This window comes from Grus americana, chromosome 6 (genome assembly GCF_028858705.1).
Source record: "Grus americana isolate bGruAme1 chromosome 6, bGruAme1.mat, whole genome shotgun sequence".
Taxonomy (NCBI): domain Eukaryota; kingdom Metazoa; phylum Chordata; class Aves; order Gruiformes; family Gruidae; genus Grus; species Grus americana.
The window spans coordinates 7,706,958-7,729,119 of NC_072857.1; the positions used below are offsets into that span (position 1 = coordinate 7,706,958).

Here is a 22,162-nt window from a genome sequence, read left to right on the forward strand (position 1 = left end):
CTATTTGAGTAACAGCAAATGTTGAGAGACATTTTCTACTGTAACTTAAAGATAATATTGCTTGACAGAGCAATAAATTGTCCAGATGATTCCAGGTATGCTTTAAACAAAAAGCTGTTTATTAAAGAAAGTAAACTGGGAGATGGAACTGACTTTTCAATATAGTTATGTAGAATTTTGTGTTTAGTTGATTTAGACATGTTCTGTATTTAGGCAGCACAGACAGCAGTTTCAGGTGAACGTTGTCAGCTCTTCAGTTTTGTTGTATTTGAATGCAGAAATGTCGAGTTATCTCTTCCCTGCAGCAGTTCAGGTTGGTGATCTGTATGTGTCCACCCTGCTGAGAGACCATGTGCTCTCAAGGCGGAGGGAAGGAGTACTTTGGAAAGCAATAAAATGATATTGTTCAAATTCCTCAATGTTATCGGGCATAAGCACGGCTGTCTGAATTCACTTAACCACTTTTCCGAGTGGATAAGATGCCACATCTCAGATTTCCTTTATGCACCTGAGAATTACAATACAAACATGCCTCTTGCTGTCCTGCCCACCCTCAGCCATGGTGGCACCCAGCCACAGCAATGCAGATAACTGCTCTTGTTATTTTCTGCATCCAGAGCTGTGCTGGGATTCCTTTTAAGACAAAAAAAAAGCCAAGAGGAGATCAAAAGCATTGTCTACTTATTTCATCTTCCTCTGAAATGGAGGCGGTATCAGTAAATGTCAGTTGATGTTCAGGTATAAAGGGGAACCTGAGCATCTCAGAAAATGTTTCCACATGACCTTTTTCCAACTAATTGTTTGACAGTGTTTTTTGTATTCACCTATTTGTTTGTTCATTTGTTGATTGAAAGTCCTGACGTGTTATCATTCTAGTGTCAGCTAGTTCTGGGAACAGTTATCTGTGTAATAGATAATTTCAGTTAAAATATTACTTTTACTGTAATATAAGTAGTATGGAGTAACTGGTTCTGAAGCAGGTCCAGAAATGGAGCAGGTTTGTAAGACAGTCATCTTCTTTCTCTTAGTGTCTCCCAGCCTTGGGATAGACCAGGAATTTGCTCAGAATTTTATCGCCATTGCTGGACCTCTACCCAGCAAGTTAGTAAATAGATTGCATTTGCAAGACCAAGTCCTACCCAAGGAAGATCAGGGCCCTGCTGTGGCTGAAGCCCATGACTACCTGTGCCACCAGGATCTTGTGGCTCCTGAGCTGCCCCAGTACTTTTCCCACCTTCGTGAGATCGGGGTGACGCATTACAAAATCATCCTGCCGTGGGCACGCATTCTTCCGAAGGGGGATGCTAGGAAGCCAGATGAAGCGCAAGTGCAGTGCTACCAGGAGCTGCTCGAGACCGTTGTTGCTGCAGACCTCAGGCCAGTGGTAGTTCTGCATCACCAGCGTGTCCCTAGCGCTGTGGCCATGCAGGCTAGGGGTAGGAAAGCCAACGCTTTTGCTGACCTTTTTGTGGAATACGCAGAGTTCAGCTTCCGTGTTTTTGGGGGCCTGGTTGATGTGTGGCTGACCTTCAGTGACCTGCCGGAGGTCCTTAAAAGCCTGCCTTACGATGACCCCCAGTACCAAGCCCAGGCCCTAGCTGCCGCTCATGAAAGAGCTTACACTGTCTACCATGAGAAATATTCGCTGGCAGGTAAGGAGAATGGTGGGAGGGATTTTTTAATGACTTTTTCACAAGTATTCTGTGATGAGATTAAATGGCAACTGCTACGTGCAATCTTTGTGTGAATATGCTATCAGTGCTCTCAGAATTACATAGAAATCTTTGATTAAAAGGTTCCTTCAAATCCCTTATTTTCGTAATTGTTTTATAATTTACTGGTAATTGCATTTTACTTGAAATGATAGCCAAAAGAGTTGGGGATAATGTATATGTGCATGTGTGCGTATTTGGTTTTAATCTTTTAAGCACCAGGAAAAGTATTAAATAGCCTCCGGTTGTTTTGAGCAGCAGAAACTAGTACTTCAAAACTAAACATTGTAATATTGCATTTTACTTTTTCTCTATGGGCTATTGTCCATGTGCTCTTAATTTAAAGACCAGCAGATGCCTCCCAATAAACTGTAGTCTCATACTGTTCATGTACCAAACCTTAAATGTGTTGTATAATAAAAGTGGGACTGAGACTTAGGAAGAATCTTTGATTCCTGCCCAGACATCTCATTTTTGAAGACACTCCTTATTTCAATGGGTGCAGGCTTTTTCATTAAGGCATGGGATACAGCTTTGGAGGTCCAGATCTAGCTGAAGAATCAGGTCAAATTCGACTATCAGCCTTCCACCCAAAAGGTGGAAATCCTTGAAAATGTATTGACAAAATCCACTTAAACAAAATTGATTGTGGTTTAAAATTATAATCATAATTTAATTGAAATTATTTTATTTAACTTTAAAAAGTTAAAAAACCCAACATGAAACAAAGTATTTACTTTTTAGCTTAAAATGAAAATAAATTACCAGTTAAAAATGCTTTAAAGATTACTCAAATGCAGCCTCATTCAATTTTTTTTTTTTTTTTGCTGTGTACAATGACAAAGCCATAATCAAGGTATTTTGTAGATAATATTTTTGTGTACCTCTTCCTGACCCACAGAGGAAGGACTAAAAACTTCCTGAAATGTACTTCAAACCATGAAGAAACAAGGTACGAGAAGAGTACCTTGAGAGATAATAATAGTGAGGAAGTCTGAAATGTCCTTTGTTTGACTTGCTTCATTGCAGGCACTGGGATTTTTAATAATTAAATCTTAACTCTACCTGTGTTACACAGAGCAAGAGAATTTCACTCTTCTATGATGAGCACCCAGGATTTTCTAAGCAGCTGTCCTCCTGGGTTTGCCGCCTTTGGGGTTGGAATTGATCTGTCCCAGTCAAACAACCAGCAGAGCTGGCCGAGTCATGTTTTTTCATATTTTTAAATAATTTATTTTTAATTCCTGCATTTGTCAGGAATAGTTTGCTGTACAGTTCATGCCATCTAGTGATAGCCCTTAGAAATTGCCCAGCTTCCCTCCCACATAACCTGTCCCCCCAAATTCCCAACATCCCAGCATCTCAGCAGCATCCACCACAGAATGGATTTAAAAAAATAACCACTGTAGAACCACCACGAAGGCATGAAAATTAAAGATATTACTTATAATTATGGATGGAGTGGAAAGGCACCCACTGGACAGCTGTATGCAGATCTACCTTCCTGCAAGCAGCAGTGCTAAGATGTTTATGAGCAGTCACGATAGCACAAGGTTTATTGACAAAGACACCTTAAACTCTGCCCTTGAATTTCTACCTTCTTCAACTCTCCATTGCAGTCATAGTGGGTATTCTGAAATCAGCTACCTAGGACACTGTCTGATGATCCACGTCTTCAAAAATTTCCAACTGATTTTAAAATAACTGCAGTGAACTGAAATTTTTTGTCCTTAACATACTACCAATAGATTGCCTCTTTTTTTTTCAAGGTGGAAAGCTGTCCATTGCTTTAGGTATGGGTGATGTCTTGGATAGTGCTTCATCAGAATTTCTTTCAGTTTCTCTTCAGGTAACACCTTAATAGAAATTATTTCCAAAATTATATAAATTTGATTTTATTTAACTTCACTTTTGTGTACGGGATCAAGTGACTTGTTGCAAATTAAATAAAATTTTAGCAAGTTGGCCAGTTGAACAATTTGGTAAATGTTAGTTATTTGATTAGTCTGATCATGTGAAGCTCACTGATTTTAAAAATTACTTCAGTGTCCTTTCTTGGCTAGTAAGAATTGATGAAGATATATGGAGACATATTTGCTTTCATAATTGGCAATGTTAGCAATATATGTGCTTAAATGACAAGGTGTCTGCAAAAAGTGTACCCATCGTTATTTTCTTTGCAAGTCTGCTTAATGTACAACCAAAGAAATAGATACTTTATTTTAAATAACTGCTATTTAAAAAAATCTGCTTAATATGTTAAAACACAGACTGACCTGCGCTAAAAGTGATCTAGTTGCACAGGGATGCAGGAGGACAACATAATTTCTGCAAAGATGATGACATCGTTTTTGTAAAAACCAAACTCTCTGTTAGTAGTTATCTTCACCTAGAGGATGTTGATGTAGGATACAGTGAACAAATAAGAGTGCAGGTTTTTTGCTTGTATTCACAATCCTTCAAAATTTAGTAAGAGGGTAAGCGATGTTGTAGGCATGACATTTCAAGGATATAAGCAAGGTGTGCTTTGTAGGGTGTCTTGGTTTTGGCAGGAATAGAGTTAATTTTCTTCTTAGCAGCTGGTATAGTGCTGTGGTTTGGATTTGGGATGAGAATAACATTGATAGCACACTGATGTAGTTGTTGCCAAGCAGTCAAGGACTTTCAACTTCTCATACTGGCCTGCCGAGAAGGTGGGGGGGTGCCCAAGAAGCTGGGAGGGGACACAGCCAGGACAGCTGACCCAAACTGGCCAAAGGGATGTTCCATACCATATAACATCATGTTCCATATATAACTGAGGGGTTGGCTGGGAGGTGGGGTGGCTCAGGAACTAGCTGAGCATTGGCTCCAGGTGGTGGGCACTTGTTTTGTATATTCTTTTATCATTATTTTTATTATTTTCCTTTTCTGTCCTATTAAACTATCTTTATTTCAGCCCACGAGTTTTACCTTATTCTTTTTGATTCTCTCCCCCATCCCACTGAGGGGCAGGGAGTGAGCAAATGGCTGTGTGGTGGTTTTATCTGCCAGCCCGGTTAAACCACAGCATAGGGAGAGCAAAGATGTTGTGTTAGGTGAACTGACTAAACTAGAAGAAAACTTTGGACTGAAAAATAAACTGAAAGCTTATCAGTTTTTTTCCAACTTCATCAGCTGGCTTAATAAAAGAATATGATCTGTTCTCTTGAACTTGATAACTTCTAGTGGGATAACGCTTGTAGTTTGGAATGATTAAAGACTTCTGAAGTGGACTTTCCCCAAAGGATTATTGATAAGGCCTTCCCAAACCACATAGTTGCAAAGGTTTCTCTGATTAATCATAGACAGCCTTACAAATTAAAAAATCAACTGTAAATCGTTAATATTAAATTCATAAGATACTCTTAGAATTTCATTTAGCTGTTTAAATTTTACTTTGTTTAGAAGGAGAGATACAAAATGCATCTTCCCATACAGTATCCAGTTTGTACTCATTATATTGTCCAGGGCTCCCATACAGCTGTATGGCTTCTTACTCCAGCAATGTATCTTTATCAAACATTTCACAATTTTCTATATTTTTAATGCAATACCTGCAAAAAAATATGTTTTGGTCCAGGATGATTCTTTTCCTTTTCTTGTTTCCAGGAATCGGTAGACTTTCTGTCTCTCAGCCTTCAGTACCATTGTAGAAATGAAACAGATTTCTACAAGAAATTGAATGAATTCCAGGTAACATTATGCACAGTGTTAAAATTAGAGCAGCAGACAACAGACCATAAATAGAAGGGGAATTTCATGTTTCTTGATGCATGTCTAAACAGTTCTGATTTGCTGTAAGAGCTCATACAACAGCTACTCTAGGAAACAGCTGCATAGTGCTCACTTACTTCTCTGTTGTTATTCTGACTTAAAAACAGGTGTTCGAAAGTGCTGGAAAGGATCATCTTGGTCAATACTCATTACTGATTTATTAATTACTCGAATGGCATAATTCATTTGTCCAGGACTGAAAAACCTTCTCTCTCACATCCTAAGTGTTTGATAAGCTGTTAGGCTAATAGCTACACACTAAAAGACACTATTTTATTCTAACATTGGTTCTGCAATGGTACTACCAAACTTCACAACTCATCAGTTGAGGCAGTGCTAGAAAAGTTAAACAGGATGAATTTGTGAAAGGATTAGGTCACGTGGCAACAACAACATCAGTGATGTTCTAGGCTAGTACCTGATATTAAACCTCTGTTAGTGACTGCATTCTTAGCATCCGTAAGACAAGACTCATCCAGCAACTGAGCAGCAGAATAAGGAGCTACCCACGTGACCTCTCTTTAGTATCCTGGCATGCTGTAGTTACGCTAAAAATCTGGAGTGGGCCATTTATGGCAACAGATTTTTACCAAGTAAGCTTTCAAAAAAGGACATAGTTCCTTGTGCCTTTTCAATGACAGGTTGAACACTGAAGGTTTCTGGGGTTTATGCTTTGATTTGCATTGGGCTTTTTTTGGATGAGAGAAAAATAGTGGGTGGTATTGAATGCTTACTCTGTTGATTTATGAATTTACCTTTGAAGAACTTTATCACCAATTCTCAGTCTTCTAGGTATTTCCTATTCTGTGTTAAAAGCAGCAAATGCCAAGACCATGGTTTTACTAGCTGGCTGATGCTTTTTTCCATACAAGTCCCTGATTTCTGGTTTTGCAGAATGTCTGGAAGGACATAGAGATCTTGGTTTTTAGACTAAAGTTCCTTGATTGTGGTTCCATGGAAGAGAATCCTTTCATACCAGTAGCTGCCATTGTCACAGGTGAGCAACATATTTCAAGAAGGAGGAGGGGTTTTTTAGCTAAGCTCTGCATGGCAAATTATAGAGGAAATTCAAAATTATCTAGTCCAGACCACTGCTATTAGATAAAATAACTTTATGGTTTCTTTCATAGCCTTCTTGGAAAATTCAGGGTGGATGGTAAGTGTAGAGCAAGGGGAAGCAGGAAATCTTTCCCAAAGCTTTTCATCATTTTCATCAGTCTCAAGTTGTGCCAGGGGAAGTTTAGATTGGATATTAGGAAAAATTTCTTCACTGAAAGGCTTATTAAGCATTGGAACAGGCTACCCAGGGAAGTGGTGGAGTCACCATGCCTGGAGGTGTTTAAAAAACGCATAGATGTGGTGCTTAGGGACATGGTTTAGTGGTGAACTTGGCAGTGTTAGGTTTATGGTTGGACTTGATGATCTTTTCCAACCTAAATGATTCTATGATCATTTTTAACATGAAATTGGAAATATCTAATAAAAACCCAACATATTTGATGTGAGAAAAATAGCTATTAGTTATGAAAAGCACCTTGTTTCTAAAGGTGTAATTGTATGTACAAGTGGTGTCATGCAGTCCACGGCATCTAAGTTGTGACTAAGTCCGTCACTTACCATTTGTTTGTTTTCAGCTATTAATAAGGAAGAGACACGTACGATTGGGTATGATGTCAATGAGTTCTTGGACTTATCATCATCTCACTTTGTAAGGTATGGTTTTTGTCCCTTAAATCAGATACTATAATAAAATTATGTCCCCAAGAAATTTATGTGCAGGCAGACACAAGAGAGTTTTAGTGGTAAAGTCTGCTGTTAGTTGCTGAAAGGACTGGGAAGGAATGCCTTTCTGCTGAGCCCAGCCTCTGGCTGTTAGGGGCAAGCCTTTATCCTACTATTACAGGCAATGCAATCCTCTTCCACTCTCATCCTTGGTTACCCGGATTGCACCTTCAAGCCAATAGTAACAGGTACATTTTCCAAGCATTCTGTCCTTTTCAAGAGCAAAATAGTTAATAATAAATAAATACAATACAGGCTTTTGTAGGAGAGAAGCCAATTTGGCCTACAGAAGTGTAGGAGATGTCATTGCACAGGGAGATGCTAAGGATTACAGAAGCAGCATTGATTAGTTTTAGCTTATGCTATGGACACTCATGAAAGCAGTTGTAGCATGTGAAATTGCTGCACATTGCAAGGATTTTGTTTGCTCCTCTGACCTAGGTGTAATGAATTATGAGAATCTACCTGCAAAGAAGTGCATTACATATATAGCTCTTGAGCTGCTCTGCAATTAGCTCATTGCACTCTACCTTCATCTGCTAGGCAGTGGGTTGGATTGATCAGATGGCAAAGGAACTATACCCTAAGTGGCTTATGGCAGCTGAATGGGAAGCAAACAATTCTTTTATCCTCTGTGTTTGCAAGTTCTGTGGCACTGGCATCCACCTTGGAGATTGTAACTTATTTTTATTCTTTTTCCAGCAAAACAAATGCTCTTCAGGAGTATCCAGATGCTGTTCTTGCCCCTCGCTCCTCCTATCAAACAGTGTGGGAAATGTTTTCGAAACAGTCTGAATTGGAGAGGGATTCTTTTCTGCAAGATGTTTTTCCAAGTGGTTTCCTGTGGGGCACATCCACAGGTGCTTTGAACATTGAAGGAGCTTGGGCAGAGGATGGGAAAGGAGAGAGCATCTGGGATCAGTTTGGGCATGCAGGTCATGTCTACAAGAACCAAACTGCAGACGTGGCATGTGACAGCTACTATAAAACTAGCTATGACATTTACCTACTTAGGGGTCTTCATCCTCAACTGTACAAATTTTCTGTATCCTGGCCTAGAATTTTCCCTGCTGGCACCAAGAAGACCATCAGCTCCAAGGGTGTTGATTATTACAACCAATTAATTAACCAGTTGCTAGACTCTAACATTGAGCCCATGGTGACTCTGTTCCACTGGGACCTCCCACAAGCTCTTCAGGTCCTTGGTGGCTGGCAGAATGACAGTATCATAGATGCTTTTGTAAACTACGCAGACTTCTGCTTTGCCACTTTTGGGGATCGGGTCAAGTTCTGGATTACTTTCCACGAGCCTTGGGTTATCAGCTATGCTGGCTATGGCACCGGAGAGCATCCTCCAGGAATCACTGACCCAGGAGTAGCATCTTACAAGGTAGGAACACGGGAATAACTAGGATCCTGCAGCTGCCATTGTTGTGTTGTTTTCCTCTGATGGTTCTGTACTTTTAACTACGTTCAAGCCTAATGTGGCCTGTGAGACAACTATTTGCTTGTTGGATTTATTATACTTGCAAAAAAATCTGGTAGTTAATGGGTGCTAGATGTCTTTATTTTTCTATTCTGAAAGCTGGTGTTGATGGATAGCCAGATTCTTCTGCTTAATCCAAAATCTACTGCACTCTCTGGCTATGATTATTTGTTTTGTCAAGCTTTCTTCTTTTGAATGGAGATGACATTCTTACATGGCAGTAATCTCAATGCTTGGGAGTTCTTGTGCAAAGCAGTGTGTCACTTATTCCTGTGCTTTCTGCTCCCAGGTGGCTCACACAATTCTCAAGGCTCATGCCAAGGTCTGGCACCTGTATAACAACAAATACCGTTCTCAGCAACTGGGAAAGGTGGGGCTGGTGCTGAACTCAGATTGGGCTGAACCCAAGACTCCAACCAACTCTGAGGACGTGAGAGCATCTGAGAGGTACCTGCAGTTCATGCTTGGCTGGTTTGCTCACCCTATATTTGTTAATGGTGATTACCCAGATATCCTGAAGGCTCAGATCCAGGAAGTAAACCAGCAGTGCTCTGCAACAGTTGCACAGCTGCCTCTGTTTACTGAAGAGGAGAAGTCCTGGGTGAAAGGCACTGCAGATTTTTTTGGTCTTTCCCATTACACTTCCCGCCTGGTCAGTTCTGTGACTAACGGGACCTGCACATCAAGCTACGAGAGCATTGGGAACTTCTCCTTGCATGTAGATCCTTCTTGGCCACAGACTGCCTCTTCTTGGATCCATGTGGTCCCTTGGGGATTAAGAAGGCTGCTGAAGTTTGTGTCCCAGGAATATACAGGGACAAATATCCCAATTTACATAGCAGGAAATGGAATGCCGACAGAAGACTCAGGGGATCTTATTAATGACACTCTGCGAGTAGATTATTTCCGCCAATACATCAATGAGGCTCTAAAAGGTATGGAGAAATTTAATATTTTTTTTTTATATAATGGCAACTAGTTATTCTATCATTTCCATGGTGGTTAACTTTAAAACATCACCACTTGCGTAGTGATGTGAGGTCAATATGGAACTCTCCATTCTGTTTAGATATGGGAATAGGTTTTTCATATATATGAATTAATGTAGCCTGGACCCTTACGTCAGTCCCTCTGTGAGAATGGTGTTTATATACTTCAGTTACCCTGTAGATGATTTGCCTGCAGGCAGGCTCTTGCCTAAAGAGCTCTCATAGATCAGGACTGAACAATGTCTTTACTGATTAAGCAGATCTAACTGAGAGCATCCTGTACCATTTCAGGTTAGAATTTTTAGGGAGATACTTATATCTTAGTTGTTTTGAGCAAGGTTCAAGGTATGCGTGTATCTTTGCAAACTGCTTATCAATTGATGTAGTTCTGGACAGATACAAAAAGATTTGAGATTTCAAATAGAGATTTGACTGATACTCTCCTGAGATACACAAATCAATACTGTCAGGAAAACTTTATTAAATATGCTGTATTAAAAATGTTGGTCATCGGTCTACACCATTTGATCTTCTTGACCTCGTTCTCAACATACTGATAGAAGTGTTAAAAGATGGAAAACACAATTTAGCATTGCTGTTATGCCTCAGCAGAAGTAAAGAAGAGGGACTGCATAGTGGAAGTGAAATTCTCTGGAAGGAGAGAGATTTAGTGCTTTTTTGTAGGCAATGTGAGGAAGGATGCTGGACCTGCTTCTGCTGATATTGGATACACTGTTCTGCTAAAAGAAACTCTCTTGTGCTTAAGGAAGATAGGCAAGCACTAAATACATGTAATGTTTCCATTTAACTATAGTTGTTAAATCTAAAAGAGCACCATATACCTAAATTGATGAATTGTGCTTGAAAACAAGTACACAGGGAAAGGGATACCAGTGGCACAAGTGTCCTGTACTTAAATATCTCTTGACTAATATGTCTTTTTTCATGCATTTTTATCACTAAGCATTTGAACAGCTCCTATTATTACAGTGTTGACTGCTTTTCTTGCCAGGTACTCTGTTTGGGTGTTTTGGGGTTTTTTTGCGTAAAAGACCATTCATAGTTATTTGGCTTATCACACTGTTACCCTCAGTTGTGGTGCTTGTTTTGTGCTGTGCTGTATTCAGAAAATGTTCAAATGAATAACAATGTTTTGCACTGTTTCTGTGACAGCGGTAAAACTAGACGCAGTTGATGTTCGGTCATATATTGCTCGATCCCTGGTTGACGGCTTTGAAGGTGCAGTGGGGTACAGCCTAAAATTTGGGCTACATCATGTGAATTTTGAAGATAGCAACAGACCAAGGACTCCCAAGGCATCTGCTTATTTCTATTCCAGTGTTATTGCAAACAACGGTTTCCCATCCAAAGTCTTGGACAGATTTTCTACACCGATGGTGTTTGACCTACCCATGCCATCAAAGTTGCCGAATTTACCAGCATCAGAAGTTCCCTCCAAAGCGAAGATTGTCTGGCAGAAGTTTTCATCTCAAACAGACTTTGAAAGGGACATGTACTTTTATGGGACATTCCCAGAGGACTTTTCTTGGGGTGTGTCTTCTTCTGCCTACCAGGTAGAGGGAGGTTGGGATGCTGATGGCAAAGGACCTAGCATTTGGGATAACTTCACCCATGTCCCTGGGAATATAAAGAATAATGATACTGGAGATATAGCTTGTGATAGCTACAACAAGGTGGAGGAAGATATTTACCTGCTGAGAGCCTTAGGGGTAAAGAACTATCGTTTCTCCCTGTCCTGGTCTCGAATTTTCCCCACTGGAAGGAACAATTCAATAAACAGCCATGGAGTTGACTACTATAACCTTCTCATTGATGGACTGGTTGCAAACAACATCACTCCAATCGTCACTCTCTACCACTGGGACCTGCCACAAGCTCTCCAGGACATTGGTGGCTGGGAGAGCAGCGCATTGATTGACCTGTTTGATAGTTTTGCGGACTTCTGTTTCCAGACTTTTGGGGACAGGGTGAAGTTCTGGATTACGTTCAATGAACCCCAAGTCATTGCCTGGATTGGCTATGGCATTGGGATGTTTCCACCCAATGTCAATGACCCTGGCAGTGCACCCTACAGGGTTGCCCACATCTTACTGAAAGCTCACGCCAAGGTCTACCACACATATGATGACAAATACAGAGCGAGTCAGGGAGGGATCATTGCTCTATGTCCCCACGTTGACTGGGTTGAGCCAAAGACACCAAGCGACCCCAGGGACATAGAAGCTGCAGACAGATACATGCAATTTTTGATGGGGTGGTTTACACACCCGATTTTCAAAAATGGGGACTACCCCGAGGTCATGAAGTGGAAAGTTGGGAACAGGAGTGAGCTCCAGAACCTGCCATCATCTCGCCTACCGGTTTTCACAGCAGAGGAGCGTGATTACATCAGGGGCACAGCAGATGTTTTCTGCTTCAACACCTACTCCTCCAAAATTGTAACCCATGCAACGACCCGGTTGAGGCCCTTCTCTTATGAGTATGACCAGGAAGTTTCAACAGAGGTTGACAGCTCCTGGCCTTCCTCAGCTGTTAATGACCAGCGGGCTGTGGCCTGGGGGCTCAGGAGGCTACTGAACTGGATCAAAGAAGAATATGGAAATCCCCCAATATACATAATCGAGAATGGGGTGGGGATAAAAACCAAATCAGATGTTAATGACAATACCAGGATATTTTACCACAAAACATACATTGATGAAGCTTTAAAAGGTACCAGTGTTTGCTTTTGTTCTGTTGGTGGTGTGCGTCTCCTCCCTAGATTTCTGGTTACTTTCTTCCTCTGAGGACTAGTTTTTAAAAGCAATTGATATCGGTCTTTAAATATTCTGAACACAATATAAACATAATGTTTCTTTTTATGATCTCCTTTACATGGCCATTTGTACTCTATATCCTCCAACTATGAAGAGTCTCTTATGATCTTAGTTGTCCAGTGCCAGCTTTATGAAGCTGGAAGCGTGTATGTGCTTGCATGTGAATTTCTTGTGGTTCATTTAATGTGTGATTATATGACTGATGCTCTTCCATTTGTTTCTTGTCTTTCAGCTTACAAGTTGGATGGTGTTAATCTGAGAGGATACAACGTTTGGTCTTTTATGGATAATTTTGAATGGTTGGATGGTTATGATCCGAGATTTGGACTGCACCAGGTTGATTTTGACAATCCCAACAGGCCAAGAACCCCAAAGCGCTCTGCTGTGTACTATGCAGAAATCATCCGCAATAATGGTATCCTATTGCCAAAAGAAGATGAATTTTTATATGGAGAGTTTCCAAAGAATTTTTGGTGGAGTGTAGCAACTTCAGCATATCAGGTTAGGAAACTGAGACAGGCTCTTAAAGTATCTGTGGACAGTTAATTAATTTTGGATGAGACACCTACAGCTTTTGTAATATTAGATTTTACCGTACTTGAGGGTTAGTGTAACAATTGCTGTAAAAGGGAGGAACTTGGAGATATGTAAGGGCAGGGTTATACCACAGGAATTGAGACAGCAGCATGGGCTTCACAAGAGCCAAGCAACATGGAGCAGCAGGTGAACTGAAACGACGACTGTTCTGTGGCATTGTACTCTGCTAATACATCTTGCCTTGAAGCCCAAGAGGTCTTACTAGTTTTGGTACAGCAAAAACATTGCCTTTTCTAGTCTTAAGCTGATAAGTCAAAATATTGTGCGGTGCCACAAAGACCAACAGGCTGAATTCTTTGCTAGGCCAAGACCTAAATTTGGGGATTACTAATAATTTCCCCCCCAATCTTCAATTACAGATTGAGGGAGGATGGAGAGCAGATGGGAGAGGACTTAGCATTTGGGACCAATTTTCTCACACTCCCTTGAAAATCAGCAATGATGACACTGGAGATGTAGCGTGTGACAGCTACCACAAGATTGAGGAGGATGTGGAAATGCTGAAAAGCCTCAAAGTGTCTCACTATCGCTTTTCAATCTCCTGGTCCCGTGTTCTCCCAGATGGGACCACCAGATACATCAATGAAATGGGACTGAACTACTATGAAAGACTTATTGATGCTCTTCTGGCAGCTAACATTATGCCTCAGGTAACTAAAAATGGTAACTTTCAGGTAACTACAAAATAGCAGAACCCAGGTCTGATGCTCAGAGCATATATGTGTTTTCATCCATGCCCTCCTTCACAAAGAAATTGTTTTTCATGGTGTTCTGTGAGGAAACATGGGGTTTGCATAAGCAAGTGAACTGGGAATATGGTGATGTGTTACAAATTCCTACCCAGAAAGATTACAGTAACCTTATTGTTGGCTGTTTCCAATTACCTTCTCATCCCTTATGCGCTTGGAAGTGGGTTCCATAAGGACCTACGCAGTGATCTTTGAGGCTGACCAACCTGTAGTTCCCAGGATCCTCCTTCTTGCCTTTCTTGGAGATGGGTGTAACATTATTCTTTTCCCAGGAGTCACGAAGGTCCACTGATCAGCATGGTTTGTCACATATAAGGGACAGTGACCTCACCACTGCATCAGCCAGCTCTTTCAGCACTGTTGAGTGAATCCGACCTGTCCCCATAGACTTGGACACATGGCTTTTTTCTGCTTCTGCCTGTTGATTCCCCACTGCTGGCTGTCCCTGTCCTCCCCAAACCAGGCTGGTACACATAGGGAGTGCACATGGCTGCACCAAACGTGTGTATGCACACTATACAGCAGGCAATCCAGGAATACCTACACAAGCATCAGATCATGCCTGAGAAAACCAGTGCCTTCATGGCATTGCTCTAGACTGGTCCAACAGATGTACCAGCCTGAAGAGGTGTTCTGTTGGACTGTATTTCATCTGAGAGTCAGTGCAGGCACAGCAGTTCTTCACCGACAAGTTCTTGCTGTCACAAGGTTGCGGTGGTTTTTGGTAAAACCTTCATCTTCACCATCAGGAGTTCAAGTTCATCCTAGAAGTTTGAGTCATTTCCCCATGTCCTAAAGAAACTGAAACACTGGCAAAAAGGTATTCTATCTGAGTGCATGAGTGATCGCTATAAACTCAAACACCATTAGGAACAGGTAGCTGCAGATCAAAGAACAGTTTATTTATGTTCATAAATAAGGCTGGGTTACTGTCCTTATTTCCAAAAGTGAGAGTGACTGAGTCCTTTCTTTTGCTGTCTTTCCCCACAGGTAACTCTCTATCATTGGGACCTCCCACAGGCACTGCAGAACCTCGGTGGGTGGGAGAATGATACTATAGTTCAGAGGTTTAAGGAATATGCTGAGCTCCTTTTCCAGAGACTGGGAGATAAAGTGAAATTTTGGATAACCTTAAATGAACCCTACAACACTGCATATTGTGGCTATGGTGTCGGCACAGCTGCTCCAGGTAAGACTGCTGGGCCTAACCTCAGAGCCTTCACAGCACTGTACGCACAGCTCAGTTTTATGCTGCAGCAGAGTAGATGCTAGGGGCTTGCAAAGGTAGAGCAAGGAGGACGGCGTGGTGGGGATAAATGGGGTTTGGACTGCTGTGGTGCAGTGAACAGGACCTTCTTTCACTTTGCCTGTCCCCTCCAAGACCCATTCTCCTTCTGCTCCTCTAACCTACCCCTGCTCTGCAGCCTCTGGATTACACTTGCTATCTGGAGCAGACCCCATTTCCAGAGCAGCTCGCAGAACTGTGGAGAAGGGTTAGTGCTGGAGGAGGGCCAAGCTCAGCTATAGGGCAGAAGCAAAGGAAGGGGAGGGATGGGAGCTGAACACACAGCTTTCTGCTCTTCATACTGGCAGCAGCAGCCTGTTGCCAGGGCTGGCAGCCCTGCATGGGCAGAGAGCTGAACTAGCCCTTGTCCGTCTGCAGGGGGAGGAAGGAGCAATGCTGGGTCCTGCTCAGCCTGCCCACTGCAGCTACACCTTCAGCTGTCTCTGCCAAAGCAGGTATTTCAGCCTAGGGCTGGGCCCAAGGACACCAGGTGCTGCACTTTTATTCATTTACTAGCAGGCAGTTCTGGGTGTTGTGTTAACCTGGGAAGCAGTCGGTGAGAAGGCTGGGAATTGCAGCTCTATTGTCTGTGCTGTCACTGTCTCCGCAGGCATCTCTGTTCGGCCAGGGCGAGCCCCTTACGTGGTGGGGCACAACTTAATAAAGGCCCATGCGGAAGCCTGGCACCTCTACAATGAGACCTACCGAGCAAAACAAGGAGGATTAATCTCTATCACCATCAACTCTGACTGGGCAGAACCAAGGAACCCATACAACCAGGAGGACATGGATGCTGCTAGGCGATACTTGCAGGTACAGAGACACCCGGTCGTAGCTCTCCCTGCTGCTCCTGGGTTTGTTCGTGATGGCACCCCTTCTCTGGGTGCTGGAGATGTCCAGAACCCAGGTCAGCATCTCACTGAAAGAAAAGTATGAGCCAGCAGCATCTCTGCAAGGAAATGCATCACCTTCTTCTTGTGGCTGATCAAGTATGCAACAGAAATGAGACAAAAAATGGTTGTAGTGACAAAAGCTTATTAAATTTACTGCCATTATGTGGGCATCTCTGGGTATCTCCATGTCCCTGTTCATTATAGATTTGGGTCCTATCTATAAAGCAGCACATGAAGGAGAAATGGTTAAATCCCTTGTTTTGATACCTAATTTATCCTTCTTCCTTATTTCCTGGCTTAGTTTCTTCTAGGTTGGTTTGCTCATCCCATTTTCAAAAATGGTGATTATAACGAAGTTATGAAAACAAGGATTCGGGAACGCAGTCTGGCTCAGGGGCTGAGCCAGTCCCGGTAAGAGCCCAGGCACATGTCTGTTTTCGTTTTACTTGCTGTGCTGAAACCTGCTTTTCTGATAGAAGTGCTAAATTTCAAAGATTCTATTGCAATGTTACTGCAAAAATCTTACTGTATCCTCCCAGAAAAACTCTAGTGTACATTTTGCCTGCTCCCTGTCTTTACCTCTCTTGCAAACTAAATTTACCAATATAACATATCTTTGGGGTAATAAGTTGGCAGCTCAGAGTGATAAAGTAAATGTTCCGCACTAGCCACAGTGCTTCACATGACAACCATGGTAAACGTGTTTTAACTTTTCTTAAAACGGTGGACTGAACTCGAGCACTGAGAACTCATTGGTCCCTCTGAATTACTGTTCTTATTTTCTATTCCTATTAATTTTTCTTATTGTGGTAGCAGTGTTTCATCATGAATGCTTTTCCTTTTCTCTCCCTTTATAGGCGTATACAAGGAAAGCACTTTTTTTTTTTTTCCCTCTTCACTTTAATAGCAATTTAATGGGGTATATTAGATCTAGGGCTATTCCTGATCATTCCTCTGAAAATGTGAAAGACTGCTTGTTTTGAAACGAGGGAGATGGTGGAAGAGTCAGTCTATGCTCTGCAGCAAAGGCAGGTCTCTTCCAAGATTTGAGTTATGTTCTTATGTATCCAAACCACTTGCATTCTTAGGCACTTTTTTGACGTGTAATTTCTTCTCTGGCAGTTGCTGCCATTATTAAGAGAGCAAAGTGATGTATGTTGCTTTATGAGATAATGTGCCCAAGCATCTCCATCTAGGGAAGAAGTCCTGTCCTCGGTCGAAGACTGCGAACAGTCAAGCATCACCAAATTGCTGGGAGCACTGGCTGCATTTTCAGCAGGGCTTGCCTAGAGACCCAATTCCCAGGACAATTTTTCTCCCTCTTCTGGCTAGAAGAGAGCTGAAACTTCACTCCCTTGTTCCAGAGTACCTTGGATGTCCCTCACTCCATTTCTTACTCTGAGTAGATTGTGTAGGGCTGCAGATCCCAAAGGGGGATGTTCTTCTCTGAGGAGGCCTCCCTTTTGAAGGGAACCAAGCACTTTGGGATTAAATGTAGAGTCCGCACACAGAGCCTAGTTCCCAATTGCTCCTGGGTTTTCCCATGTTCCTCCAGAAGGATTGCGGTACCTCCCCTTGTGCATGTGGTGCTGGTACCAGGGATACCAGCAGTACACATGGAGTGTGTTCAAAGTGTGGCTCTTGGGGAGAGAGCTCTAAAGTTTTTATTGTTTCCTGTGCAGAAACCATAGTTTATGAGACAATGCTGTAGTAGCCTCTGCCGTGACCTACCAAGTACTACTACTGCCACATAGAGAAGAAAGAGCTCCTCTTGTAGCAGATGCCTGCTCCCCTGCTGCTGTGAAGCACATCTTAGCACAGGGTGGCTGGCTCCACCTTCAGTGCGTGCCAGCAGGAGCACAGTGTTTTGAGGGGGGCTTGTGACAGCTTCCCTGAGCAGGGACAGGACCCGCTGGGTGTCAGTGGCTGCTAGGAGGCACCATTTCATGCTCCTCTCTGTCAGATCTAGTCGTGCTCTTGCAGGATGGTGGCTGAGACAGATCTCTCAGGAATGCTGCAGCTCTGGGTCTCCGTAGGGGTGTAGTGAGCACATGACAACCAAAATGATTGTTGCCGATTCCTCCCAATGCATTCCTGAGGGGGCAAAACACTGTTTCTTGTCTCATAAAGCAGGATGATGGTAAAACTTCTTGTTTGACCATGAGCAGGACCTCTAGCTATCAGGTGTCCCTTCTCTGGTCAGTGAAAGGTCTGTTCCTCTCTTGGAGAATGTTAGTGCAAGCAATGTGAATTGCATATTCTAGCCAAAAAAAGGACTGGGGAGGGGTAGAAGCAAAAGAACGGGAAATCCTGAGAAGACTTGCATTTTGTGGGGTTTATGCTTTTCTCTGTTTTCTGTTGCAGACTTCCAGAATTTACTGAAAGTGAAAAGCAAAGAATTAAAGGCACATTTGACTACTTTGGTCTAAATCATTATACTACAGTTTTAACATACAACATGAACTATCCTGCTGGTGTTCTGTCATATGACTCTGATAGGTAAGAGACCAATGTAAATTACTGGGCAAGTAAAATATGCACAGCTGGAGCCTGAGTGATGTAAACTGATAGCAAAGCAAGCCATGAGGTATTTTAAGCTGTTATAACCAATACTAGGGAAAATATCCCCAAACAGTACCTGTGGTGCTGGTATTTTCACAAAAGTCCAGCAACAGCCCTTTTTTTACAGACCTGATGATAAACATGAATGTTTAAAACAGAACAAAGCAAATTAGAGGATCTACTAAAGGAAAGAATCTGTGCTTGTGAGTCTCCCGATGGTTTAGGCTTGGCTGTAAATAGTATTTATTGGATTTCCTGCCCCCAATCTGCAGTTTGAACTGCTAGCTTATCCTGGTTTATGGATACTGCTCCATTTGCTGTTAAACAGTTGTTAGTTCCCTCACAACACTGGATAAATGTAAGTTCAGAGCCTAAATAGCTAAATCACTTCATGGTTAAGTATATATAAGTCAAGATTTTTTATTTACATACCACTTTCTTTCCCCAGCCTCAACAGGTAAACAATAGGAACTTACTAGTTTTTCTGATGAGAATTAAGGTAGTGGTGGGACCAACACATGGGGGTGAACATAGGCTGTTTTCTGAAATGTTTACACAGCAAATATATGAAATTATTATAACTTCCCTTTGCTGTGGCATCCCAGCCCCTGTGGTTTAGCCCCATGGAAGGCCACTGGGCTCAGTTTTGCATTTCTGTACATAGGTGTAAATGGCAATTTTGTGTGCTCAAGCACTGCATTATTCATTGAACAGTAGAAATGGTGTCAAAGTACAACGATTTGGAGCTATGAGCAATGAGGTGCCAGGCACAGCAGCAGGCAGTTGGGACTGCTCCCTTGATCACTGTGTTCTCCTCCACAGAGGTGTAGCTTCAGTAACTGACCGCAGCTGGCTGAACTCTGGTTCCTTCTGGCTAAAGGTGACACCCTTTGGTTTCCGAAAGCTCCTGAGATGGATAAAGGAAGAGTACAACAACCCTCCCATTTTTGTGACTGAAAATGGGGTCTCAGAAAGGGGAGCCTTAGACCTCAATGACACTTGGCGAACACATTACTATCGCAGCTACATTAATGAAGCACTGAAAGGTAGGAATGATTATTTAAATCTGATCATCTGAATCTCTAGAGCGCAGCAGTGTTTTGCCACAAGTGGGATGTGTATAAAGTTGTGCTCTGGCATGACACTTGCAAGCTGCACGCCCACATGGGTTTATTCTGTGTCCATTTCTGAGAGCCTTTGGGTTTAGGTGAAACTGCCTTTGCAGGGAAAGGTGATCTAAAGGAAGAACAAACCCTGGGTTTAGTAGGGTCACTGCAGCTTCCTTGTATAGCTGTATCTGGCAGGAGGAGGTTCCACTACTTGATGGGTTAACTGTTACAAATACGTATTCTAACATCTCATTTAACTATTGCTGTGTCTAAAAACTGCATCTTTTTAAAAAAACCAACCAAAAAAACCCACCTGACCCCAAACTGGTTTCACTTACAGCAGTAATCAGGCAACATCGGGGAAGGGCTTTTTCAGTTTACTTTTCTGATGTACTGGGAGCTGCCTGCCAGATGTTCAGAAGTGCTTGTTCACTGCCTTTTAGCAGCGAGGGCCCCACAAACACTTCTTTAAGCAACAGTTGCATGTTGATGGCTTTTCTTCACTGTTCCTAAAGCTTTGTTTCTTGGATAACAGCTTTGATTTTTTTTGAGCAGATGAAAACAGGCTCCAGTGCTGACTGAGCTACCCTGATTGCTTGTTAGCTCTAAGGTCGAACTACCTCTACTACCTACTACTAAAGCTGAACTGAGCTAACACAGCAAGTGAGAGAGGGGTGGGAATGGGGAGACAGTGAGACCAAGGCTAATGTGGCACTAACCCTGCTGCTGCGTGGTGCCCTGGAGCATTTTTGTGTTGCTGCTGGCCTAGTGATGATGCCTCCTGTCACTGGCTGTACAATTAACCTGTTCTGTCTGGTCCTGGTAACAGCCATTGTGCTTGACGGTGTCAACTTACAAGGCTACACCGCGTGGACACTGATGGACAACTTTGAGTGGGCAGTGGGCTTTGATGAACGGTTTGGGTTCTATTACGTGAATTTCTCTGACCCCGACTTGCCACGGCGCCCCAAGGCCTCTGCCAGGTATTACTCGCAGATCATAAACTGCAACGGGTTTCCAGACCCAGCAATGGGCCCACACCCCTGTCTGGAGCTGGAGCCTGAAGGTAAGTGATCCAGCAGAAATCGTGCTTGTGTGTGTAGCTGATTCTAATCCCACAAGATTTCCGTAATCTGTAAAGACATCACCATTTTCTGCAATATCCTTTTTAAGGGCTCCAGTAGTGCTCTGACTGATTATTGGTCTATGTTATGACTCAAGACACTCATGTGGAATTATGTCAGTTCTGCATACAAAACCAGAACGACTAAATTTTGTGTGCTAGCACCTCGATACATGCCTGTCTCCAAAACGCAGTAAAAAAGTTATTCCATTCTATTTTCCTCTGATTAACAGAACTGTCCAAGATGTTTGCCAAATCACACACAATTCAGTATGCCCACATCACTTTTTCTAAACAATTTTTAATACTTTATATAATCTGTGTTTTGGGTAAGGCTTTGGCAACACTGCTTTTGTCACTTATATTCTCTGAACTAGAGGAGTACACTGAATAGCAACCATTTTACTGTGGGGCTTTTAAATAATCATTTATATCAGCTTTTTTGAGATGACCATAGCTGCCAGAGAATACTCACCTCTCCTCGATCTCAAGAGTTACACTGTGAGCCTCAGTTGTGCCTTTACTCTGAGCTAGAATTGTGACAATGGCTGATCCCAAACAATTACAGCTACTGCCAGAGTAATTCAGCAGCATTGGAAGCCTTGCAGAGGCAGGAAGCAGCAATGCATGCACACGCATGAAAGAGTTCACTCCAGCCTGTGTACTAATACTTTCTTATTGTGTTCCCACGAACAGTGACACCAACAGACACCACGCCAGCAGCGGCTGACATCGTGCGCTTTTTGGGATTAGATTTAACATCGCAAAGTGCTGAAATAGCACTGTACGTGCTTTTTGCGCTTTCTGCAGTCGGAGCATTGGGCTTGGCTCTTCTTGCATATAAGTATGGAAAATTATCCAAAAGATCCCATAAACGATCACACATGGAACTTCGTAAACTGTAAAGTTTCCACTTGCTAAGTTTGTTTGGTCTTTATTAAAAAAAAAAAAAAGCCTATAGCACAAGGCAAAGAAACGTTTGTACTACTGCAATTGTGTGTCTTCCCTCAGAGAGGGCTCCCCATCTTTTTGTTGTTTGCTTACCAGCTTTAAAATACAAAGGAAATGATTTTTTCCTGTGTTAACTCTTCCCCCCCCCACTCATTATTGATTTGATTTCTTAAAGACAAAACTAAAATTGCTTGTTCCCGTCTGCATAAGGATTCAGAACTTGGAACTTTCTTCTGTTGTTGCTTAATCATCTCCCCTTGGATGATGAATGGCAGAATCCCCTCCCTCGACC

At 42.3% G+C, this 22,162-nt stretch overlaps 1 protein-coding gene across 2 annotated transcripts; it reads left to right on the forward strand.

Annotated features, from left to right (window-relative positions):
* Positions 1-988: 988 nt before the first annotated feature.
* LCT (lactase) lies at positions 989-21,824 on the forward strand. 2 transcript variants are annotated; one of them, XM_054829938.1, is made up of 19 exons: positions 989-1,652; positions 3,482-3,511; positions 4,049-4,110; positions 5,343-5,426; positions 6,402-6,504; positions 7,142-7,215; positions 7,608-7,653; positions 7,997-8,679; positions 9,065-9,710; positions 10,938-12,497; positions 12,834-13,102; positions 13,558-13,848; positions 14,938-15,136; positions 15,843-16,045; positions 16,427-16,536; positions 18,490-18,624; positions 19,510-19,733; positions 20,626-20,862; positions 21,616-21,824. In XM_054829938.1, exons 1-19 carry the CDS (start codon positions 989-991, stop codon positions 21,822-21,824), a joined length of 5,829 nt encoding a protein of 1,942 aa, XP_054685913.1. The 2 variants fall into 2 exon arrangements, with proteins under 2 accessions (XP_054685913.1, XP_054685912.1); XM_054829937.1 differs by lacking the exons at positions 4,049-4,110; positions 7,608-7,653 and having other exon boundaries at positions 3,482-3,561; positions 7,142-7,220; positions 7,992-8,679.
* The last annotated feature ends 338 nt before the right edge of the window (positions 21,825-22,162 follow it).